Below are 25,388 nucleotides of genomic sequence, written 5' to 3'. Positions count from 1 at the left end.
GCTGGGTCCGGAAACAAACATAAGGGCCATGGCAGACTGGCAATCCTGACCCCGGAGACCTGTCACTCACTATACATGGCAGAACCCGTCTGTTTCCATCGTGTGACCCCCTCACTGGCCGGATGACGAGGTGATGTTTTTGCAGCATGTCTCTCAGCGACACCTCGCACGTCCTTCCAGAGGGGTAGCCCCACTGTGAAAACAGTCCTCATCCCTGTATAGAAAAGAAAAAACAGACCACCACAGCGCACAACAAGTCCCAGCATCCAATGTCCAGTAGATAGCCTGGCAACAGCAGAGTGTCCCAGAGGGCGGGGGATGGGGTAACCAATGTGAACTCCAGGGGTCCTGCAGCTTTCTAATAAGATCTGGGCCGATGCAACAAAGACTCAAAAACAGAAAAGACAGAAAGGACAGGAGGGCGGGAAAACAAATTCCTAGTAACATTTTATGAGGTGTACAGACCAGGATGTCACAAGGCTGCAATACAGGGGTGGCAGCTCACGATCCCCATGCCGGCTCAGAGGGACCCGCTCAGGGCACAGTGGGATGCAGTGCTGGGACAAGGTCACCCAGGGCAAGGATGCTAAACTGCCCCCCCCGTATATGATGTGCAAACTTATGGGATCCTACTCCCAGCAGTCACTCACTTGTTATTGCCTCTTTCAGTACTCCTGTCAGCCTTGTAACAGAAGGAAAGCACCCCATCCCTACAGTAAACCAGTGCGCCCAGGGCAGCCGCCCCTCCTGCCCACCCCCTGTCCCAGTCCTGGCTAGACGTCTGCCAAGTGCAGCATCCGCTGCCAGTGTACTGCCTTGTGGCAAGGCTCAACCTTAACCAGTAACGCGTTTTGAAGGAGTATCAAAAAGGAGTGTCAGGAGGTTTGACAAAGAAGGAAAATCCTTTGAAGCACATTACCGCCCCTTCTGATTGATCTAGAGCCTTGCCACAAGGCAGTGCAGTGGCGGTGGACACTGCACCTGGCAGATATCTAGCCAGGGACGGGACAAGGGGTGGGCAGGAGGGGCAGCTGCCCCGGGCGCAGTGTTTTACTGTAGGGATGTTGGTGTTTTCCTTCTGTTACAAGGCAGTGCAGTGGTGGTGGACTCTCCACTTAGCATACATGTAGCCAGGGACGGGACAAGGGGTGGGCAGGAGGGGAAGCTGCCCCGGGTGCAATGGTTTACTATAGGGATGGAGGTGCCTTCCTTCTGTTACAAGGCAGTGCAGTGGTGGTGGACGCTGCACTGGGGATCGTGAGCTGCCACCGCTGAATTGCAGCCTTACTTATGTGACATCCTGGTCTATACACCTCATGCTGACCTACAATGACCTCCATGTCAGTACTGGATGCGTTTTATCTATTTTAATAAAATGTTACTGTGAATGTTAGTTGGGTTCCCGCACTCCTGTCTATTCTGTGTATTCTGTCTATTCTGCCTTCTCTGTCTTTCAGCCCTGTGTAGGGTTCCTGGCACTGACAATTGTCATGTAATTGTGACCCAAAGCCAAGCCTGGACCACGCCGATCAATACACCAATATCTTCACTCAAATAATTGTCTGTTTAAATAACAATCATTCCCTGGATCTGAATGTAGTAGCTTGCTGTAATCAGGGCCGGTGCTAGACTATTATGAGCCCTGGGCAAAACAGCTACTTTCACCCCCCCCCCAAAAAAAAAAAATAAAACTTCATTTGTAGTTCTACTTCAGCCCTCCTAGCATATATCCTCTTTCCCCTCAAATTTTCCACCCTAGCAACCATCCACCCCCCCCCCCACAGTATAAATCCCACCTCCTAGCAAATTCCCTCCAAATTACCCTCCCCACCCAAATCCCCCCTCCTAACACACAATTCACTCCAAATCCTCCACCCCCTCTCCGAGCACAAATTCCCCAAATCCCCTCTCCGAGCACAAATCCCCCCCAATCCCCCTCCCCTAGCACAAATCCCCCACCCCCTCTCCGAGCACAAATCCCCCCCAATCCCCCTCCCCTAGCACAAATCCCCCCCAATCCCCCTCTCCGAGCACAAATCCCCCCAATCTCCTCTCCTAGCACAAATCCCCCCCCAATCCCCTTCCCCTAGCACAAATCCCCCCAATCCCCCTCCCCAAGCACAAATCCCCCCCAACCCCCCTCCCTTAGCACAAATCCCCCCCAACCCCCCTCCCCTAGCACAAATCCCCCCAATCCCCCTCCCCTAGCACAAATCCCCCCCAATCCCCCTCCCCTAGCACAAATCCCTGTCACATAGTCGCAGGCCGCTGGCCCAATCAGCTGAGGCTAGTAAATTCTCTGCTCCGCAACAAAGGGGCGGGGATGTTGGTGACATCAGTGACCTAATATGACCATATTAGGTCAATATTGAGACCAGAATCCCCGCCCCTTTGTTGTGACAGTTGCAGGGCGGAATGTTTTCTGGCTGCAGCTGATTGGACGAACAGTCCGCCATCATGTGACAGATCACCGAATGATCATCTTGAACCTCAGCTCATCACTAACGGCCACAGTTGATTTTTGTTTTCTTTTTCCTTAAAGGCGCAGTCCACCTTTTACCAAAAATCTGCCTATGAAGGCAAGGGGAGCCGGCTGATAGACAAACGGAGAATAAAGTTGAATATTGCCCTTGCTGTAGGTGTAGGCCATTCATGTGCCTCTAGAAGACTAACTGAACCAGGGGAGGACTGACAACTCATGGGGCCCCCGGGCAACAGGGGATCATGGGGCCCCTGTGTCCTTGGCCAAACTCAAAAAAGCCTATGAAAAAGGTACCAGGGGCATCTCATGGGGCCCCCTACTGACCCCCGGCCCTCGGGCAGTGCCTGAGTTTCCAAATGGTCAGTCCGCCCCTGGACTGAACAACTCCCAGAGCTATCATCATCCTGTCCTGCCTTGTTGCTAGGAGGTTGCTAAGACGCTCCCAGCTCTTACTGTTCACCGCCACCCATCCTAGGAGCGAGGTCTCAAATGCTGAGACCTCTCAGAGGAGAGAAAGATACCAACTCACTCCTCTGATTGTGAAGGTGAACAATAACGGCTGGGAGGCTCTTAGCAATGCCTGAGCAACAAGTCCTGACAAGGAGGGGGTGGGGGGTGGGGGGGGGGGATATCTCTGAGAGTTTTTCAGTCAGCCTTCAGGAGGCGCATAAATGGCTGACGCCTATAACAAGGGCAACGCTCAACTTCACTCAAAGCTGCACAGTTTGTTTTTATCGGCATAGGCAGGTGTATGGTAAGGCTCCATGCATACTAGTATCTTCTATGCTAAAAAATGCAGCAAAAACAGCTGCTAATAGCATTTTTTAGTAGAAGTGTTTAGGAGGATTAGCGCTTTATTAGCATTTTTACATATATAAAAAAAACAAAACACTAGGAGCGTTATAGTAGCATTTAGAAGCGTTAAAATTTTATTCGCGTTTTTACAGAACATATAGAAAAAAAAGCTAGAAAACAGATGCTAGGAGCGTTTTAGTAGCAATTAGAAGCGTTTATTACCATTTTTACAGTACATATAGAAAGCAAAGCTAGGAAAAAAAAAAACACTAGGAGCGTTTTAGTAGTATTTAGAAGAATTAGCATTTTATTAGCGTGTTTACAGTACATATAGAAAAAAAAGCCACTAGGAGCATTTTAGTTGCATTTAAGAGCATTTAGAAGCGTTTAGAAGCATTAACATTTTCTTAGCATTTTTACAGTACATATAGAAAAAAGCTAGAAAAAAACCCCACTAGGAGTGTTTTAGTATCATTTAGAAGCATTATTATTTTATTAGCATTTTTATAGTACATATAGAAAAAAAGCTAGAAAAATTCTGTTAAGAGAGTTTTAGAAGTGTTTAGAAGCATTAGCATTTTATTAGTGTTTTTACAGTACATATAGAAATAAAAAGCTAGAAAAAAGCCCTCTAGGAGCATTTAGCAGCATTTGGAAGCATTTAGGAGTATTAGCATTTTCTTAGCATTTTTACAGTACGTGTAGAAAAAAAAAAAACTAGAAAAAACCCCACTTGGAGCATTTTTGTAGCATTTAGAAGCATTTGGAAGTGTTTAGAATCATTAGCATTTTCTTAGTGTTTTTACAGTACATATACAAAAAAAAGCTAGAAAAACCCCACTAGGAGCGTTTTAGTAGCGTTTAGGAGCGTTAGCGGTTTATTAGCATTTTTACAGTAAAGGTAGAAAACAATCTGCTAGGAGCGTTAAAAGCATTTAGGAGCATTAGCAGAGCCATCCACAACTCCGCCCCGGCTACTTCACCAACCTGGTCTCAAAATATCACCCAAACACACTCTCTTCTACCCTCCCAACACCTCCTGCTCTCTAGTTCCCGTGTCTCCTCCTCCCATGCTCAGCTCCAGCAAAGAACAGAGAACAAAAAACAAACAAAACAAAACCAAAAAAATCCCAAACACCCCCCCTCCCCCCCAAAATAAAATAAACAAAAAGATGGGCAGACTGGATGGACCATTTAGTCTTTTTCTGCCGTCACTTTTCTGTTTCTATGTCTAATGCTCCTAAACGCTCCTGTAAAACACTATTACCAGCATTTTTTTATCCAGCGTTTTTTAAGCTGTGTACATGGAGCCTTAGGAGCGTTCAGCATTTTTTTTCTACTGGAAAAACACTCCAAAAAACTCTACAGAAACCATTTTTTGCTGCTTCTAGAAGCTGAAACTCAAAAAACGCGACTAGACTAAAGCAGTGCGCACGGACACATAGGGGAACACTATTCAGCTTCCAGGAGCAGAAAATAAATGCTGAGAACAGCTTTTTTGGAGCTTAAAAAAATCACTTGTGTGTGCATGGAGCCTAAAGGTGAACTGCGACTTTTTTTTGTTACAAATTTTGCAGAAATTGGAGTTGAGCTTTGAGCGCAGACAAGAAAAGTCAGGTGACCAGGATGTGTCGGCCAATAAAGACACTCACTCCGACATTCAGCTAACCTTACCTTCTCTGAATCTAGATGGATCTCCTCTGCCTGAAATGAAAATGAAAATAGGTGAGTTGTATGACGCATTGTTCATGAATTGTACATACATGTATACGGTATATAGTATGTGTACTTTGTGGGGGGGGGGGTGGGGAGTTGTATACAATTTTACATACGTTTGCTTTTCTTAATGTACTTCCTTAATTTCTTCAGCTTCTTTCGCACATTGTTATTCTCCATTTTCTTCAAAGGATTTTCAGTTTGATTTTTGTCCCTCTGGGTGAAGAGGAATACTCCCGAAGCATATGTACGCAGGTCATCCTGTTCATCTAAGATTCTCTGCTTTTCACTGTCCTCACTGTTCTCCAGATCATCAATCACCACAACATTCTTCCCTCCTTAAAGGAAAAATACAAATTCAATAATCCAGCTGTACACGGGGTGAATTCTGAGTGGTGGGCGGTCCCCCGTTCGATTCAGCTGTTTAAAGTTGTGTTAAACCAATTAATCCCGTGTATTAAAGCATCGCAAACCAACCGCTTGGTGCTCACCATTGGAAGCATGATGAACCAACCGCTTGGTGCTCACCATTGGAAGCACGATGAACCAACCGCTTGGTACTCGCCATTGGAAGCATGATGAACCAACCGCTTGGTGCTCACCATTGGAAGCACGATGAACCAACCGCTTGGTACTCGCCATTGGAAGCACGCCGAAACAACCGCTTGGTGCTCGCCATTGGAAGCACGGCAAACCAACCGCTTGCTGCTCACTTTTGGAAGCATGGCGAAATAACCGCTTGGTGCTCCCCATTGGAAGCACGGCGAACCAACCGCTTGTAGCTTGCTGTTTGAAGCATGGTGAAACAGCCACTTGGTGCTCACCATTGGAAGCATGGTGAACAAACCACTTGGTACTCACCATTGGAAGCATGGTGAACAAGCCACTTGGTGCTCACCAATAAAAGCATGGTGAATTTTGCATTGGCTTTGTGAAATTATTGATTGTGTACTAGAGAAACTTCCCTTTTGTGGCTTTAATCTCTCTGAGGTGAGGCTTATATAAGGCTTATTCATACTGCTAATATACACTTTATTATGTCCACCTTGCTAGTGCCAGGCAAATCCCCCCCCCCCCCCACCATGAAACCAGCACCACCAGCCTGAACCGTTGATACAAGGCAGAATAGATCCACTACACCATGACACCACCACCACCAGCCTGAACCATTGATACAAGGCAGGATGGATCCCCCACACCATGATACCACCACCACCAGCCTGAACCGTTGATACAAGGCAGGATGGATCCCCCACACCATGACACCACCACCACCAGCCTGAACCATTGATACAAGGCAGGATGGATCCACCACACCATGACACCACCACCACCAGCCTGAACCACTGATACAAGGCAGGATGGATAACCCCCCACCATGACACCACCACCAGACTGAACCATTGATACAAGGCAGGATGGATCCATGTTTTCATGTTGTTTACGCCAAATTCTGCCCTTGCTATTTGAATGTTGCAGCTGAAATTGAGACTCATGAGACCAGGCAACATTTTTCCAATCTTCTATTATCAAATTTTGGTGAGCCTGTGCAAATTGTAGCCTTCGTTTCCTGTTCTTAGCTAACAGGAGTGGCACCCGGTGTGGTCTTCTGCTGCTGTAGCCCATCTGCTTCAAGGTTGGACGTGTTGTGTGTTCAGAGAGGGTATTCTGCATACCTTGGGTGTAACGAGGGGTTATTGGAGTTACTGTTGCTTTTCAATCATCTGGAACCAGTCTGCGCATTCTTCTCTGTCCTCTGACCTCAAAAAGGCATTTTCCTCCACACAACTGCCGCACACTGGATGTTTTCTCTCTTTTGGACCATTCTCGGTAAACCCTAGAGATGGCTGTGAGTGAAAATCCCAGTAGATCAGCAGTTTATGAAATACTCAGACCAGCCTGTCTGGCACCAACAACCACACCACAGTCAAAGTTACTTAAATCCCCTTTCTTCCCCTTTCTGATGCTCGGTTTGAACTTCAGCAAGTTGTCTTCACCCCGTCTAGATGCCTAAATGCATTGAGTTGCTGCCATGTGATTGGCTGATTAGCAATTCGTGTTACCAATCAATTGAACAGGTGGACCTAATAAAGTGGCCGGTGAGTGTACATATATCCAATATATCTACAAACTCCTCCCCCCCTTCTTTTTTTTTCTGGTCTGTGACAAAGTACTATATCATGAAAAACACGTCGTCATGGTAACCAGGACTTGTTGCGAGTGGTCTCCTTCCTACTGAGGATTTCTGATGGTTCTTCCTGGCTTCCGGTGTGCCGTGACATCACTTGCGGTGCGCAATCTCCGGCAACCGAGGAGGTCCATCCTGCTCCTCTCATCCCCCCTGTGGGGTCTCTCTCAGACCGCTGGCCTTGGTCACCTGCATACCATCAATTGTGGCTCCTTCACCTTCCATCTATTGAGCTCACCATCCAGGCTCTCCATTGTCATGCCTACAACACAGTAAGCCGCTCCCATCATTCCTAGGGTCTATGGTTTGTACTGATCCCTGTATGACCTCCATTCATGGATACATCCTTATGGTGATTCTTGCTTTTATTGCTCCATTAAACTGTTCTATATTGTCTGCTGGTTATGAACATTACTGTTTTTTATTCTGGACATTCGCCATGAGCGCTCTGATTTTTTAAACTCTTAAGAGTAGCCATCCCCCCTTTTCCAAGGGACCAAAAGTAAATGGACAATTGAATCAAACACTGTTTCATGGCCAGGTGTGGGCTACTCTTTTGTTATTTCTTCATCAATTAAGCAGGTAAGAGGTCTGGAGTTGATTCTAAGTGTGGGATTTGCAGTTGGAATCTATTGCTGTGAACCTACATCGTGTTCAAATGAGCCGTCAATTCAGTGAAACAGGCCATTGTAAGGCTTCAAAAACGAAACATCCATCAGAGAGATTGCAGCAACATTAGGAGCGGCCAAAGCAACAGTTTGGTACATTCTGAGGAAAGAACACTAAAATTGTGCACCCCCCACCACCACCACCAACCAGAGAGAGAGATTCAAGCACTAACTGCAGCACCCTCTCTGGAATGAAAGTCAAGCCCAGTGTCTTCCATGGCATTACACCCTCCAGCAGCGCTCAGCCTCCTAGGTTACCATGGTGGAGCTCAAACAGTACTTCACCAGGTCCCCATCTCTGCCACATATGCCCCTTCTTCTGAGGGGCAGCGCTGCTCCCCTGAAACTTGCCGCCTAAGGCAAATGCCTTGTTTGCCTCTGTGGTAAATACGCCGCTGACTCATCTCATACCTTTTTTTGATTTTTAATTAATGATGTCTAGAGGAAACTGGGGGACTTCAGCTGTCCTGGAGAGGAATTGTGAGAATAGACCTGTGCTTAAGATCCAAGTGACTGCTGTTCGAAGGGTAAGTGCCAGCAATAGCTCTTTATGAGACAACCCTTACAGGTCTCAGTTCTGGCCATTCCTTTTAACCCCTGGCCTACAAGACTGTTCAGAGCAGCCTAGCCTAGACAGGTGTCTCCTCCTGTTACTATTCAATGTGCCTTGAGAATCCCATGCCACCCTAATTCCACTCTCTTCTCAAGTTCTTCAAGAAATATACTTTAAAAAGACAACCCCTAGACTATCATTGGAGACAGAATTGAAGGACTGTTGCCTGTGTGACTGGTGGTCTTGCACTGCTTGGGGGAAGGAACCAGTTACCATCTGCAGCCCCTGCGGGGGTAGCACAACAATACATGTAAGAAGAAAAACATCTATTACTTACTAAACCTTCTATGAAGAAATTTCAGCTCGTCGTCATAGAGGGAGCCGGTCACGTTGGTGATATTTATCCTCCCACGCTTCTTAGTATGATACAAGATGGCGAAGTCATACCCGGAGACCTCTTGATGAAACTGAGACGCAGTATTGTTTATGAACACAGGCCGGGCCTTGATCTTTGTTCTCCGACACATTCTCTTCTCTAGAAAATCTATCAGCCATTCATAATTCTGTTCACTGTCTCTGGAACAGATTGCCACCTTTATTGTCCCCATCTGGAATAACCAACAGACATAAGTCATGATCGGAGAACATGGTAAACGATGTTTATTTCATTGCTTGCATTTTATGGTTTATTCAACAATAATCCAGATCTCTGTTCATACTAGTGAAGTGATGTGCCTGATCTAAGAGGAAAACAAATCATACTCACCTAGATGGTTGCCCTGCCACCTGTATGACTGAGAACTGAGTGGTTAAACAACGTTGATCGCTCAGCTCTCGGTCTTCAGCCTGCAGAGAGCCAATGACTGTCAGTCACCGACACTCTGCCCCTCCCCTCCAACGCTCTCTGGAGCACTGGGCTGTGTTGGGGTGGGAGTGGCTAGACTCTCAGTGGCTCACTGAGAGGCTGAGCGGGCTGTCAGCCCAGGCTTCTGGGCGGATCCCTTCCATATGGTCAGGATCTTTGCTGAACCTTGACCGGCTCTGTGACATAAGCCAACAGAGGGGCTTAGCATGCTGTCAGCTGAAAATGGGTCACAGGAGTGCAGGACTGAACTGCACTTGTGTGACCCACAGGAGACGTATGGCCAAAAATGCCTTGGCCATGCTGCTCCTTTAAGCCCTTGCCCCCCAGAAGTTTCCACACCCCTTCTTGACTGGGCCATTTTTTTGCGATACAGCACTGTATTACTTTAACTGACAATTGCACGGTCATGCAACGCTGCACCCATATGAAATTTACGTCCTTTTTTCTCACAAATTGAGCTTTCTTTCGGTGGTATTTGATCACTTCTGCATTTTTTAGTTTTTGCGCTATAAACAAAAAATGTTTTTGACTTTTTGCTATTAAACATGTCCAGCAAAAAAAAATTAAAAAAAATCAAATTTCTTCATAAATTTAGGCCAAAATGTACTCTGCTTCGTGTCTTTGCTAAAAAAAATTCCAATACGTGTAAATTTGCTCTCGTGAAGTCTTCTCTTGCCTGTTGACTTTGACAATGATACGCCCACCTCCTTTGCTTGTCTGGATGTTGTGAATGGGTTTTTCTTTACCATAGAAGGATCCTGCGATCATCCACCACTGTGTCTTCTGTGGACGTCCATGCCTTATTATGTTGCTGAGCTCACCAGCGCATTATTATTTTCTCCGGGACTGTGACAGGCATTCTGACACTGGGTGGCAACTGTCTAACTGCCACTGACACCAATACAGTGATCAGTGCTAATAAAGAGTACTGGCACTGTACTAATAGCACTGGGCAGGAAGGGGTTAACATCTTGGGCGATCAAAGGGTTAACTGTGTGTTGTGTGTGTTTTACTGAGTAAGCACGCCCCCTACCCGGAAATACAAACTCACATATATATACGCAGCCCTGTAGCTGTAGTTCTTCTATAGGGTGGTCGGGAAGCTGATAAAGCTGAACTCCGGGCACAAAAACATTATGTAAATATATTCCTCAATAGCCATAAAGGATAGAAATGTGCTTTGTGTGCACCAAATGCCTTTGCATAGCCAGATATTACCTTGTAAAAGTAGCAGTGACATGATCCTTATCATGGCCGGATCTAGGGGGGTGCTGGGGTGGGCTTTGCCCCCCAAATTTCAGTTGTGCCCCCCCCAGGCCGGGAGCTCCCTCCTCCAATGTACTTTGTGCTGTGCCTGCTGAGCTTCCTCCCCCATCCCTGTACTCAAGGCCAGCCACATCTAAAGTAATCAGTCCAGACAGGAGCGGCAGAGAGGAGAGAGCGGGGAGGAGGTGCGGGATCTGTGATCTCCCCCTCCTGTCATAATAGTGATCCTCCGTACAGCAGGTTACATAGGATCTCTATTACATCCGATGGTACACGGCTTCATTACCCCCCCCCCCCCCCACCCATCTCCTCCAGAGACAGGGGGTGACATGTGCTACCAGGGTGATTTGGGTATGCAGGGATTTGTACTGGGAACAGTATTTTGTAGGCGGTTGTGCTAAGAGGAATTTTGGGGGGGGGGATTTGTACTAGAAGGGGGGGATTTGTACTAGGAGGAGTGATTTGTACTAGGAAGGAATTTGTACTGGGGGGGGGGGATTAGGGGGATTTGTACTTGGGGGGAATATTTGTGCTAGGAGGGGGGATTTGAGGAGAGGATTTATGCTAGGAGTGTGGATTTGGGGGAGAGGGCCTCTGCTAGAAATGGGGGAATTTGTACTAGGAGGGGAGATCTTAGGAGAGAATTTGTACTAGGAGGGGGGATTTGGGGAGAGGGTTTGTACTAGGAGGGGGAATTTGGGGGAGAGGGTTTGTACTAGGAGGGGGGATTTGGGGGAGAGAGTTTGTACTAGGAGGGGGGGATTTGGGGGAGAGGGCTTGTGCTAGAAATGGGGGAATTTGTACTAGGAGGAGTGATTTTAGGAGAGAATTTGTACTAGGAGGGGGGATTTGGGGGAGAGGGTTTGTACTAGGAGGGGGGATTTGGGGGAGATGGTTTGTACTAGGAGGGGGGATTTGGGGGAGATGGTTTGTACTAGGAGGGGGGATTTGGGGGAGAGAGTTTTCACTAGGAGGGGGGATTTGGAAGGAAAGAGGATGTGTGCTAGGAGGGACATGTAAGATTTGTTAGGGACTGGGGGATTTGAGCTGGAAGGTGGAATTGGGGGGCAAAGATTTGTGCTGGAAGGGGGGGTTTGGACTGTGAGGATGGGAAATTCTTTAATTTTTGTTTGAGTAGAATTTGGGCATGCAGAAGGGTTTTATGCTTAGGGGGTGAGCGTGTTGATTAGTGCTGTGTTTTTTTAATTTTTTTTTTTTGGGGGGGGGGGGGCAGAGTGTGTCACCTTCACCTTGAGTGCTGGATGACTTTGTCCCGGCACTGACCACACTGCACACAAGGCAATAAACAGATCTTTTCCTCCCCACATAACACATAGCTGAGATCAGATTCCTCACAGCATCGATCTGCACAGTGTGTAGCTGGCTGCAGTTCTGATCTGTGAAATTTCCTGATTGGATTGTCAGCTGCAGTAGCCGGCTACACACTGTGTGGAGGGATACTGATCTCAGCTATGTGCTGTGTGGGGAGGAGGAGATCTCTTACGTGCCCGGCCAACAGCGACTGTCACGTACCTGATGGGAGACTGAAATGACGAGGTCGGCCTCACTTGTGTCACTAGCCGTGACCCCGCTGGAGTAGGAACAGAGGGAGTCTAGGACCCAGGGGAACAAGAGTGCCAGTAGTTGTTGTTTGCAGCTCTTGCAGATGATGACCTTGGAAGGCTGATGATCCTCTGATTCAGGCACAGTAGTAATAAGCAGAGCAGGTCTTGTAGATTATCAGGCGTGCACCAGAGCAAGGCAGGTAGTGAGGACAAGAGACAGGACCAGTGTCATGGAATAGCCGGGGTCATCAATAGTCGGGCAGCACGGTACAGAATCAGAAGGAAAAGCCAAGGTCAGGAGCAGAGCCGAAGTCAGGAACCAGTATCAGGAGAGCAATCAGAGTCAGGTGAGGAAATCTTCTTTTCTTTCCAGGTCACAGCTCATGCTTATTTCTTTTTCAGTGATATTTCTCACACGATTCTCCCATCCTTGATGAAAATGTCCGATCACTCAAATTTGATGGCCGCACGAAAATCGACCGACGCCCACTAATGGTGGAAATCCAAACGATTATTCAAAGATGTGATTTTTCTTTTCCAAAAATACTTTTATTAGAAGAAAAGCAGGGTGTAACATAAAAAAACGGATCACGGTCCGAACATAGACACAACATATAGCATCCCGTTACGCAGACGGGCCGCGGGTTTAAACCAGAATACACATCAGTATGAAATATCTCCTTATTGCACATGTATATAGCAAACCAGTATATACCAAGACTATAATAGATGAATCAAAGTGGGTATATTGCTTAATGACCTATGTATTTGTGAGCCCTTAAGGGGGTGCGATGTGTTGGGTAGTGCTAGCACAGGATCATTTATATGATATGATATGTGCGTCCATTGCAGGGACGTGTGAGCCATGTGACATCAGTCACGCCTATATGGGAGATTAAATGCAATATCTGCATAGAATATATGAACAATGAAGGGGTATAAAAGGTGTGAGAGAAAGAAAAGTCAGAAAGGAGAATAGTTAGAGAAGAAGATAAAGATGTAGAGTGAGGTAGTGGGGGGGAGGAGGGGTAAAAGAGACAAAAAAAAAAAAGGAGAGGAGAGAGGGAAGAGAATGGGTAGGTAGTAACGGGGACATTAAAGTGAATAGTTTTTGATAAAATAGTGCACATTATGTTGTGCAAGCCAAAAATATAGTCATATGGATTAAGATGCAATACATGCAAGATCAATCAAAGGGGCAACACGTGGGTCCAGAAAAAGATGTGATTTTTGAATGAAAAATCGTTTGGAATTCGACACGTGTATGGCCGGCCTTACATAAGGATTGTGGTCAAATGAATTTGCCAACATCCCAGAACTCTATTGATCCAGACTGTGTCTAGGCAATGAGGACAAAGATAAGGACTTTTTTGACAATATATCAATCCAATAGGCAATGGAGTTTGATGCACAAATAATTGGTTATTAATAAAACGTAATTAGCTAAATATTTCTGGGAAATGAAGTCTGGGATCAAGGATGGCTGCTAAGTGAATGGACAGCTGGGAAAGGGAGAAGGAAAGCCATAAAGGGTAAAGGAGGGAGCTGACTGGAATGTAGAAGATTCTAGAAAATTTGATTTTGAAGGGCATTCATGTGTGGAAAGTTAGTACTGACACCATGATGGCCAAGCTTGCTGTCTGTGGTGAGTATGGTAACATTTTTCTCTGAGATGAACAGAAGGTTATGGCTTGGGCCTAAACATCTTCCAAGGGGAAGGATAGCAGCTTCTCAGCTTACCGGGTTAATGGAGGCCATAGCATTAGGAGAGGTGCCCTGCTTCATGATTGAGCTTGTTGGCATCTCCATGTAGCACACTCCTAGTCAGCTAGGGATAGAGGCTGAGCAGTAGCCTGGTGTGATAGTTAGCAGGGTCAAATTTTGGTCAGGGCTCAGAGGCTCTGCAGACCAGTCCCTTGATCTAGAGACTTGGAGTCTCTAGAGCTCAGTGGGTGGGGGTGAGGAGGAGCTGGCCTGCACTCTCAAGAGATCTTGGTCAATCCTCAGCGGGAGGCTTGGCATGGGCCCAGGACGACAGCCCTTAAAAGTGACTGGGCCTGCTCAGTAGCAGGAGAGCGTTTGGGTGGAAGATGGACTGAGCATGGGGAGTGTGGAGCCTGGGATGGGGTCCAGGAAGGGGCCTACCTACAGGCTGTGGAGCTGGATGGGAGGAAAACTCAGGATCTCATCGGCCTCCAGAGCAAAGACAATTTGTGTAGCCCAGCGAAAAGCCTGGTAACAGCCACAAGCCCAACAGCTCATAGGTTGAGGACTGAGTGAGTAGACCCACACACCCTGGCCCAGTAAAGGGAGAAAAGCACTTTGGTTGGAAACTGGATTAGCTTCTTACCCAGGACTGTTTCCTCTTAAACAGAGAGGCACTGCATCCCCTGCACAGTGATTCCTTCAGACAGCTCGATAGAGGAGTATCTGGTGTCTGGACTGGTACACCAGGAGAGTCTGGCTAGCTCTCCAAGGATTTTTGTGCAAAGAGACTTGTAAATAATTCCAGGAAGTTGTCCTCATTTACTAAATCCTTGGGCATCCCATACATGCCTCCACCCATCCTAGTTCAAGCCCATTAAAATCTAAAAACCCAAGCTCAAGGACTGGTTACTGTCTCCAGGATGCAAGTCTGTATGGAAATGCGTGTTGCCTGGCTGTGCAGGAATATAGGGGAACTCAAAACTTCAGCTACATCCATACAGGAGAAGAAGTGGCACATCAGGTGTGGAGTGGCTGAAGGGTCTTGTAGGGTTCTGTAAGTCTATTGGTGGTTGTAGTAAAAGAATGGGAGAACCAGGCAGAAGAATCACAGGAGGAATACTAACTGGACAAAAAGAGTATCTAGGGAAGCTTTGAAGTAGGCTGGAAAGTGGGAGGGGGGGGGGGGTAAAAACAGGTCTAAGAGTAAAGCTGACCCTACATTCATAGTAAAACACTTCCTCACAAAATTCTTTAATGCCATCATTGAGTCAGCAATTTTTGTTCAAAGGCCCGTACAATTTCCTTCAGACCTTCTTTTTGAATGGAATCCCAGACCTGTTAAACCGGTTTCCTTACAATAAATACAAAATAAATACAAAGTGTACTATTTTTCATGAAGTCACATTCGTAGTTAGACATTTGCTTGTTCAAGAAAAACGTTCTACCATGTTCCTGTTGATTTTTTTATTTCTACCATCGAAAACGAACGTAGATTTAATCTCCCTAACCATGGGAAAATTGAACAAATCTTATAAAAACAAAACTTCTACTGGTGTTGGGCCAGTTTAGGGTCCGAAGCAATAGACCAAGTTGGAGTCAGGATTGCAGGCAGAGAAGTGCAGTGGTGGGCAGTTCCAGGCTTGGAGAAGGGGAACTGGACTGGCCATGAAGGACTGCTGGAACAGTGCTGGGAAATGGGCCATAGTTAGGCCAAAGAGGGAGATTTAATGACTACTGTCTAGACTTGATAAGTTGTGGCTGTTCTGAATTTGGGGTGGAGCAGAAGTCTTCTCTATATTTTTGATTCAGAAGATTGTATTGGCTAGACCAGGGTCTCTAAAATTTCTAACCAAAGGGCCAGTTTTCATGTCTTTTAGACTTTAGGGGGGCTGAACTATGGCCATTGGGAGTAGAAATGGTCCTGGAGTCTGTGGGAGTAAACAATGCATCTTTGGTATTAGGGGGAGGAATAGTGCCCCTTTGTTGGTGTCAGTGAGAGGAATAGTGCCCCATTATTCGTGACAGTTGGAGAAATAGTGCCCCATCATTGATGTCAGTGGCCATAAGGCACACTGGGCATTTGCCTGGTGGGCCGGGGCCACCTGGAGAGGAGGGACGGCTGAGCGGCACATAGAGGAACCGTGCATTTCTTGGTTCCTCTATGTGCCACCTGGCTACCCCTCCTATCCATCTCCTGCATGCCCTGGACTCCTGTATGCTCCCCCCTCATCTCCTGCAGCACTGCAGAGCATCTGTCAGTATATTCTGTCTCCAGTGCTGACAATTTCCCTCCAACCACAGACAGGAGAGGAGAGAAAAAACTGGTTCTGCCCCTCCTCCTCCCACCCTCTCCTCCTGTGTCTACCCCGCCCACATTCCCCGCCAGCCTTGTGTATTCTCTCCCCCCTTTTTCTTTCTTTCCCTCATTATTATTATTATACAGGATTTATATAATGCCAACAGTTTGTGCATCGCTTTACACATAGATTATTTATTTCCCTCCTTCATTCTTTCCTTCTCTCTCTGTCTGTCTCCTTCTTTCTTTCTTTCTTTCTTTCTTTCTTTCTTTCTTTCTTTCTTTCTTTCTTTCTTTCTTTCTCTCTCTCTCTCCTTCTTTCCCTCCTTCCTTCTTTCCCTTCTTTCCTGCCTTCCTTCTTGCCCTCTTTCTTTCCTTCCTTTGTTCTTTCCCTGCTTCCTTCTTTTCTACCTTCCTTCTTTCTTTTTATCCTACAAAAAAATATATAAAATTGTAAAAAAAATAAAAACTTACTGACACTAGTGACAGAACTACCAGGGTCACAAAGGTTACTCTTGCAACTGGGCCCCGGCGTTCCACCACCATGGGATGAAGAATCCCATGGAGGTACCAATGGCTGTGATGGAGGAGGAGCCAGGGTTTGGTAGATGGTCACATGTGACGGACTTCTCAGTATCTACAATATGTCTTCATCATTCTCAATGCAGCTTCACTACTCAGCTTCTCTGACAATGAACAGCCATCATAGACCATTATGAGGGGCTCCCGCCATCCCTGTGCTGAGTTCTCAGGTCTGTACACCCGCTGTGCCCATTATGAGGGGTTCCCACCATCCCTGTGCTGAGCTCCCAGGTCTGTACACCCGCTGTGCCCATTATGAGGGGTTCCCACCATCCCTGTGCTGAGTTCCTGGGTCTGTACACCCACTGTGCCCATTATGAGGGGTTCCCAGGATTCTTATTACTACAGGTACTCTCACAGCACTGACATGTTACACACATATATACATCATATACAACAGAGCTTAGCGTTACACGGACATTATGGCATGACGCAGCATGACATACGTATGTCACATACCTCCTGTCTGCGCAGCTCCCATCTACAACATTCTCAGGTGAAGCCCTTTCATGGACCTGTGGCCTTCACTGTCTTCTTCTTGTTTCTCGGTGACAACTGGGTGGAGAACAATCTCTGACACTTTCACTTTCACATTGGCTTCATGTCAGATTGCTGCAACTCCTATCAGTGACATGAGAACTCTGCAGACAGAGCCTGTCCTGCCCACTGTGCTGGGGCCCCAACCTCAGAGCCAGTCTGGTGGGGGGGTGGGGTGGGGGGGTCAATCAGCCAAATAAAAAGTAGAATCTTCATCAACAGTTTACAGGCAGGAAAACTGATACCAGAAGGGGGCGCTCCTCTACAAGGGAAGACGTCACCCCACCAATCATCCTGGACTTGTAACCTCTTCAGCTCCAGCCTCTGTATTCCTCTTATAGACCGAAGCTGTCCTATTGGCCTATCCCTCTAAGCCGGCCACACACTAGTAGAAATTTGTTCAAAAATGTTTCTTTTGTTCAATTTTTCTCATATTAATGGGATCAAATGTATGATATATATAATAAAAAGGAAAGAATAAATCACGGCTGCGCAGATCAAAGTGCCTGCAGCAGGGATCAGTCCAGCAATCCCACAATCCCCATTAAGGCTCGGTTCACACCTCTGCAGTTTGTGTTTGATCCGTTTCTGCATTGCATTTTGCGTTGCGTTTTTGTTTTTTTTCTTTGTTGCTAGGCAGATTTAAAAAACAAAATGCATCAAAAAGATGGCAAAAACGCACTACATGCTTTTCTGAAGCGTTTCCATTGAAGTCTATAGAACCAAACACGCAACTTTTTGCGTTCAAAAAAGTCCCTAAGGCCAGGTTCATATATGTCACAATTTGCGCGGGCATGAGAGCCCAGTCATTTGAATGGACTCCCATCCACCGGGACACGCAGAGAAGTCCCTGCACTTCCTCAGAAAATCACAGCTCACATGGGAAGCGAGGTTCCCAGAACAGTTGCGATTTCCAGTGCGGGCGGTGTGCCATTAGAATTAATGGAAACCTCCCACGGGTCCCGCATTCCTCTGTGTGGGTGGTGCAGCTGCAGGTATCTGTACGGGTCCCGCATTCCTCTGTGTGGGTGGTGCAGCTGCAGATATCTGTGCGGGTCCCCCATTCCTCTGTGTGGGTGGTGCAGCTGCAGGTATCTGTACGGGTCCCGCATTCCTCTGTGTGGGTGGTGCAGCTGCAGGTATCTGTGCGGGTCCCGCATTCCTCTGTGTGGTGGTGCAGCTGCAGGTATCTGTGCGGGTCCCGCATTCCTCTGTGTGGGTGGTGCAGCTGCAGGTATCTGTGCGGGTCCCCCATTCCACTGTGTGGGTGGTGCAGCTGCAGGTATCTGTACGGGTCCTGCATTCCTCTGTGTGGGTGGTGCAGCTGCAGGTATCTGTGCGGGTCCCGCATTCCTCTGTGTGGTGGTGCAGCTGCAGGTATCTGTGCGGGTCCCGCATTCCTCTGTGTGGTGGTGCAGCTGCAGGTATCTGTACGGGTCCCGCATTCCTCTGTGCGGGTGGTGCAGTTGCAGGTATCTGTGCAGGTCCCGCATTCCTCTGTGTGGTGGTGCAGCTGCAGGTATCTGTGCGGGTCCCGCATTCCTCTGTGTGGTGGTGCAGCTGCAGGTATCTGTGCGGGTCCCGCATTCCTCTGTGTGGTGGTGCAGCTGCAGGTATCTGTGCGGGTCCCGCATTCCTCTGTGTGGTGGTGCAGTTGCAGGTATCTGTGCAGGTCCCGCATTCCTCTGTGTGGTGGTGCAGCTGCAGGTATCTGTACGGGTCCCCCATTCCTCTGTGTGGGTGGTGCAGCTGCAGGTATCTGTGCAGGTCCCGCATTCCTCTGTGTGGGTGGTGCAGCTGCAGGTATCTGTGCGGGTCCCGCATTCCTCTGTGTGGGTGGTGCAGCTGCAGGTATCTGTGCGGGTCCCGCATTCCTCTGTGCGGGCCCCACAGCGGCACCACCCGCACAGATGTGAACCTAGCTTGATCCTGTTCAAAAATTGCACCGGGTGAAAACTCGGAGATGTGAATGTGTCCCATAGGAAATCATGTTCCATGGACTGTAGTGCATTTCTGTAAAATGCTGCGGAATACGCTTGGGTGTGAACCCGGGGTTAAAAAAGAAAGAAGACAAGGACACCGCACAAACTTCTTTAACCCCTTCCCGCTGGCGCATCCTGGCCTTTTAAGAATTTCAGAAGTTGGGAGGCGGGACAGGCGGGGTTTAGGGATCATGTGACCGCCGTGACACGTCATTATGGCGGTCACATGATCGGGAAAGGTCCTGATTGAAAGAGCAGACCGGGACCTTTCCGTGAGCACTGGACATGTGTGCTGGGAGGGTGCAGGGTGCATGCTCTTAGCACATATGTTTTTTGTTAATTGCACACAAATGTGCGGCAGCTCAGCATCCAGGCCCAGACACCGGGAGACCGCCGTCGTGAAGAGGTTAATGAAAAGAAACAAATTTGTGACATTATATCATCGAATTGGCAACAGTTTCCAGCTGACAAATATCAGGCCAAGAAGAAACATACAAATACTTTGTATCAAATGTTTCTCAAATAATCTGCACAATCAGGTAATGCAGGCCATTCACGGGTCAAATTCGGAACATATTTTTATTAGAAAATCAGAAATTTCACGCATTTTGTAACCCGATGGCGCCACCATTGATTTGAAAATTCCACCAACCAAGCCTTTAATTTCACTTCGTGTTGCCACAGAAAAGAATTTTCGTGGCCAAGAATTTTCTTTTCTTTCCAGGTCGCAGCTCACGCTCATTTCGATTACATTTCCCGCACAATTCTCCCATCGTTGATGAAAAGTGCGTTCTTTTTTTTGTAAATTTCCAACAAGCCCGATCACTCAAATTTGATGGTCGCTCAAAAAATCAGCTATTGCTGTGGCTCACTCACTCTGTGGCTTGCATTCTAATGCAAAATTAGAATGGAAATTCATAGAAAATTTTTTCTATAGAAAATCCTTTTGGCATCCGACCCGCGTATGGCCGGCTTAAGTTTTTAAACTCATTACCTACTGTATAGAGATCTATCTAGTCAGTCGTATCTGACCCTTGGCGATTGCATGGATTGTCATATGTAAGTGACTTTTTCCATGAATCGTCTTAGCAATTATTTTACAGGGTAGGTTGCCAGGTCTTTCCCCAACCCCCTCCATGCAGGAGATCCCACATGGCCAAGGATGTAACTAGGACAATTTAGACAGGAGCCAATTAACCTACCAGCATGTCTTTGGAGTGTGGGAGGAAACTGGAGCACCCACACGTGAACACAGGGAGAACATGCAAACTCCATGCAGGAGGCGCCATGGTTGGGAATTGAACCCATCACCCAATTATTGCAGGGAAGACATGCTAGCCACTGTGCCACCCAACTGTATAGAGATACTATGTAACAAACTAAACACAAGCTATAAGGATTAGGAATGTAGAGTCCCCGGTGTAGGGCTGTTAAGTCATTATTACCCGAATAATAATAATAAAAATAATACTAATATAACAGAAATAAAACAACAAATTACCAACAATTCTCACAAAATCATCAAAATTAATATAAATCATACAAAATATTTCAATTAACAGGATGGCTGTTTTGCTCTCAGTGGTGAGGAGACCTGAATGTTGTCTGGAAGTGGACTTTGAGCTGCTGGCCTGACCAGACCGAGTGGTACCTGTGGACACAATCATTTGCCAGCCACGTGCACCTTTGGAATTTCTGTGTAGATACACGGGCGGTCATGCTGTTGTAGCGGCAGCCATTAGTTTTGGTGAGTTTTGGACTCACAGAAGACGGTGACGACATTTGTGAACGACTTTACTGCAAGCGAGAGCACTTTGTGGTGGTGGATTGACATCATTAGGTTTTTTTTCACTGATATTTTGATTCTATGGACATTTATGATATTTCCTGTGCAAATCTAATCGCACTGCAGCAGCACCAAAAAGGACCTTTTTTTTGTTCCACACTAGAATCACACCTATGCGATCCAATTCTGCACATCGCACTGCGGTTTGTGGACTGATTTGGGGAGATGTTAACTTAACATACACACCTGCGGCAGTTCGCATGAACGGGGTGCGATTCTGATGCGGTACGAAATTCGGACAGATACCGCTTCATTGTGAACCCGGGCTAAAGGTTGTTTGATAGAAGGGCTATTTTGGGTGGAAGTGGTTTTAGTGATGGCAACACCAAAGTAAACAAAAAGCAACAACGTGCAACATACACAAGCAATGAGATTGTGAGACATAAGCAATGAGATTGTGAGACATAAGCAATGAGATTGTGCAGATCCCATGGGCTGGCAGGTGCATGTTTTTTATTATACTTTAGAAAATTACATTAAGTTTATTACTATTATTTATTATTTTTATTAAAAATAAATAAAATAGAAAATTAAATGAAGTGCAGTACGGTACAGTATATTCATTGAGATCCTCACACCACATCAGCCCATTGTGAATTTACATCTTTGCTGGGATCGTACCATGCTGGGAGTGCGGGTGATTATTATTATTATTATTATTCATACACTTTACTCCTCTCCCTCACCAGGCTGGAGCTGACATCCTACAATTGCAGAGACTATGCTCTGCTAGCAGCCAATCTAAGATGCCCATAGTCATGTGATCACTGCGATCCTCCAACAAGGTGACCACAGTTATTGTTTGTCTCTAAAACAATAAAGAGTGACGAAATACTGAACCGTGAACCAGCCATACATTTGGTGAAAATCAGGAGAAATATTTTGGTGTCACGGTGTACAGCAGGATAGTAGGAAAGCTCTATAAAAATGTTAAAACGTATATTTTGCCTTTTCACAATATTACATTCTTGTTTCATTCATAATGTTAAATGAATTGTATTTATTGCACACATTTAATAAATAGAACCTTTTAAAAAATGAATCCTCCTTTAGCCCTGATGAAGGGGCATGTTGAAGCCCTCCTGAAATGTGTTGGCTTTTATGATATGAGGATGTTATTATTCTATTTCAAAATATGTGAAAGTAAATCATTCTGGATTTACAATGAACAACATGGAGCTCCAATCTTCTTTTCTGGGGAATTGCAAAAACAAAAAACAGAGTGCGCCACAACCTAGCGCATCACCTCAATAGTGGTTTTATTAATGATAAAAGGAGTAGATGTATACTCACAAACAGCACAAATGTAAACGCATATCAAACTCCATAAGGAGCGTGAGAACGTCTGGTCTCTTGGATGAATCCCAAGTGCGTGAAGACCTTCCAAAAATACTGACGTGTTTCAAGGGTGATCCCCTCTTCATCAGAGCCAATGAATTAACCCAAAACACTTGCTTGTGGGAGTCCTATCTTCATGAGTAGGCATGTCGGGGTGCAGAATGTTGAGGAGGAGCGATCCCTGGGTGGGGACATTCTATAGGTTGCTTGTGGCTGAATAAAGCTTTTGTGAGGAGACATCATCAGTGGATTGTTTGTATTGCTCCTCTATAATCCTGCTACATTTCCAGACCCATTACAGCTTTCTGGCTGAATTGATCCACAATTTGTGTATTTTGAGGTTTGGTGCTGACTCTCTAACCGCGCCGACCTAGGAGTCATCCACAAGCGCCATCATGGTGAACACCGCTCCACCCCTAGTGGCTTTTTGTGTAAGGGTCCAAATGAACACTGAGAAACCGACTTCTTCTCCCAATCAGTCCAATGACATGGGGGTTCTCATTGGTACTTGCTGGTTGGGTCAGCTGGCTGCGTCTTCCTGTATGAGCATGCATGTGAAAACATATTAGCGTGCATACTAAGCAGAGTGAGTGTAGGCGCATGTGCATGCTCAGCACTGGTATTGGCACCAAACAGCCTATTTACACTGCAGTGTGACATGGACGGATTGTTGAGTGGTCTTCAGCTAGTCCCTGATTTACCTGTGACCTGACCTACCTATGTATGACCTGACCTACCTATGTATCACCTGACCTGCCTATGTATGATCTGACCTGCTTATGTATGACCTGACCTGCCTATGTATGACCTGACTTGCCTATGTATGACCTGACCTGCCAGAGTATGACCTGACCTGCCTATGTATCACCTGACTTGCCTATGTATGGCCTGACCTGCCTATGTATCACATGACTTGCCTTTGACCCGTCTTTGGATTCCTGTCTACATGTTGTGACCTTGACTAGTGTTTGGACTCTGTATTCTGCTTCCTGATTTAGTAATGCACTGCCTGGCTGTGAGCTGACCCTGCTTTGTACCCTGACTCTACCTCTGTCTAATATTCCTGTACCTCTACAACCCACTGTGAACTGGTTTGTATCCTGACTCTGCCTTGTCATAAGTGTAGGCCAAAATGTATCCTGCTCCTTGTGTTTGCTAAAAAATATCCCAATATGTGTACATTAATTGGTTTACGTGAACGCTATAGCATCCACAAATGGAGGTATATATACGGGGATTTCTTTTTTCTTTTTAATTTTTACTAGTAATGGCGGCAATCAGCGACTTATAGCGGGACTGCGACAAGCATTCTGACACTGGAGGGAACTGACTTGGTGTCACTAAAAAAAAGCACTGACACTGTACTAATGACACTGGGCAGGAAGGGGTTAACATGAGGGGCGATGAAAGGGTTAACTGTCTGCTGTGTGTGTCTTACTAGGGGGCAGGGGGGTGTGCTTCACTGTAATCACACTGCTTTGGATGGCTGTGCTGTGCAGTGTGCCTGAGCTGACAGTGAGCAGGACTGTTTGTAAACAAAAAACAGTTCTCCTCCCCATCGAAGATCCTCAGAAATCACCGGGTGACGGTGTGTAAACACTGGCCAGGACACGGTGATTGACAGCCACCCCCTACCCAGAAATGCAAAATCACGTAGCACCCCTGTAGCAGTATTTCTTTTATACGGCAGTCAGGAAGCGGTTAAATGGAAATTGTTCCCTCTGCTATCGTACGAGAAAAATGTGGATATTGTCACATGGACTGTTGTGATCGACTGTTGAAAGCTGTGTACTAACTATCAGATTATGGTACAATCCCTCCGAAAGCGATTTTTGTCATCCCATTTTCTGACCATGTGTACGGGGCATTAGCCTAACTGTAAATTTTGGGAACAGGCAAAACACAGAGGGGTAGAACAGTTTCATGAAGATAAAGTCCCAGGTGGGATTTGAGCCCAGAATCCAGACCTCTAAGTCAAGAGCACAACTTTTCTCTATTTCCTTTCTCTTGTTTTCTCACCTTTCACTTGCTTTTACCTCTCTCATCTTTTCTATCTCTCCCTCCTTTTCCTCTCTATTTTTCCATCTATGTATCCACAGCAGGGTTTTCCAACCCTTTTACTCCAGAGGAATCCTTAAGATATTTGTCATACCTTCAGCATATTTTTATGTTATGTCCATTCTTAGTTTATTATGCTATGGAATGTAAGGTAAAGTGTAATATCGCCATCTAGTGGCTCCTTTGTATTACAGTTTTATAGATTAGTTTCTGTAGTTACACATTTTGTTGCTTAAAGGCCACCGTAGTTTTCCCATTATCCTATGGGCTTCACCATGAGGTCTTAGAGACATTTCCTAGCAGCCATCTTACCATCTTACATCTCTTCCAGAGGACTCCACACGTATTCAGCAGCAGTTCTGTTGTCAGCCTGTTGAAAACATCGCCAATATGTTTGAAAACCCTTTCTAGCTAGACTAGTGTGTTTTGTAGATTGTATATACTGATTGAATGTTATTTCTTTCATTTGTAGTTTTACTCTAACTTCCCTACAATAAAAGTTGAAAAGAGGACCTAGCGCCTGCATCAATGAGTTGTTAAGGGAGAAGGGTTATCTGTCTGCCTGATTATACCCCCACCAAGTATAGCTGAGGCAGAGCAAGGAATGTGTTATCAGAGACAAGATAACAAGCATTACTATTATCATCATTATCAAGAAGGGGAAAACCACAGATAAGGGTGAAAGATAAACTTAGTTGCTGATCTTTGTGTCTTGTCTGGCTTTGTATGTTGTAATGTTCCTTCACCTCCCGTCTCCTGTAATTCAGGGGTCTTGCTGCCTTTCAGTTCCTCAGGTTTGGGTGGAGATGTCACCTTTTGATCATTTTTGGCAGACTTGGGATGTTTGTCTTTTTTCTTATGAGCTCCCTTGTCTCCTTTGACCCCTTTTGCTTTTGGTGTCTCTTCACCATGAGAACCTTCCATCTTGGCTTTTCTTAGTGACG

The 25,388-nt window shown here is 46.2% G+C and overlaps 2 protein-coding genes across 2 annotated transcripts in view; both read right to left on the bottom strand.

Annotated features, from left to right (window-relative positions):
* The window catches only part of LOC149451972 (uncharacterized), a 78,635-nt gene that overhangs the window by 232 nt on the left and 53,015 nt on the right, over positions 1-25,388 (bottom strand). The gene's annotated exons all lie outside the window — the stretch shown is intronic.
* On the bottom strand, positions 63-17,380 carry LOC149451973 (uncharacterized). The gene is made up of 5 exons (XM_089689870.1): positions 17,143-17,380; positions 8,740-9,010; positions 5,110-5,331; positions 4,952-4,981; positions 63-214 (listed from the first exon to the last, which is right to left on the bottom strand). The coding sequence occupies exons 2-5, from the start codon at positions 9,008-9,010 to the stop codon at positions 63-65; spliced, it is 675 nt and encodes a 224-aa protein (XP_089545996.1). The 5' UTR covers positions 17,143-17,380.

Source organism: Staurois parvus, unplaced genomic scaffold (assembly GCF_062004578.1).
Source record: "Staurois parvus isolate SC_StPar_1 unplaced genomic scaffold, SC_StPar_1.0 ptg000503l, whole genome shotgun sequence".
Lineage (NCBI taxonomy): Eukaryota > Metazoa > Chordata > Amphibia > Anura > Ranidae > Staurois > Staurois parvus.
This window is presented reverse-complemented; position numbering and strand designations above follow the sequence as displayed.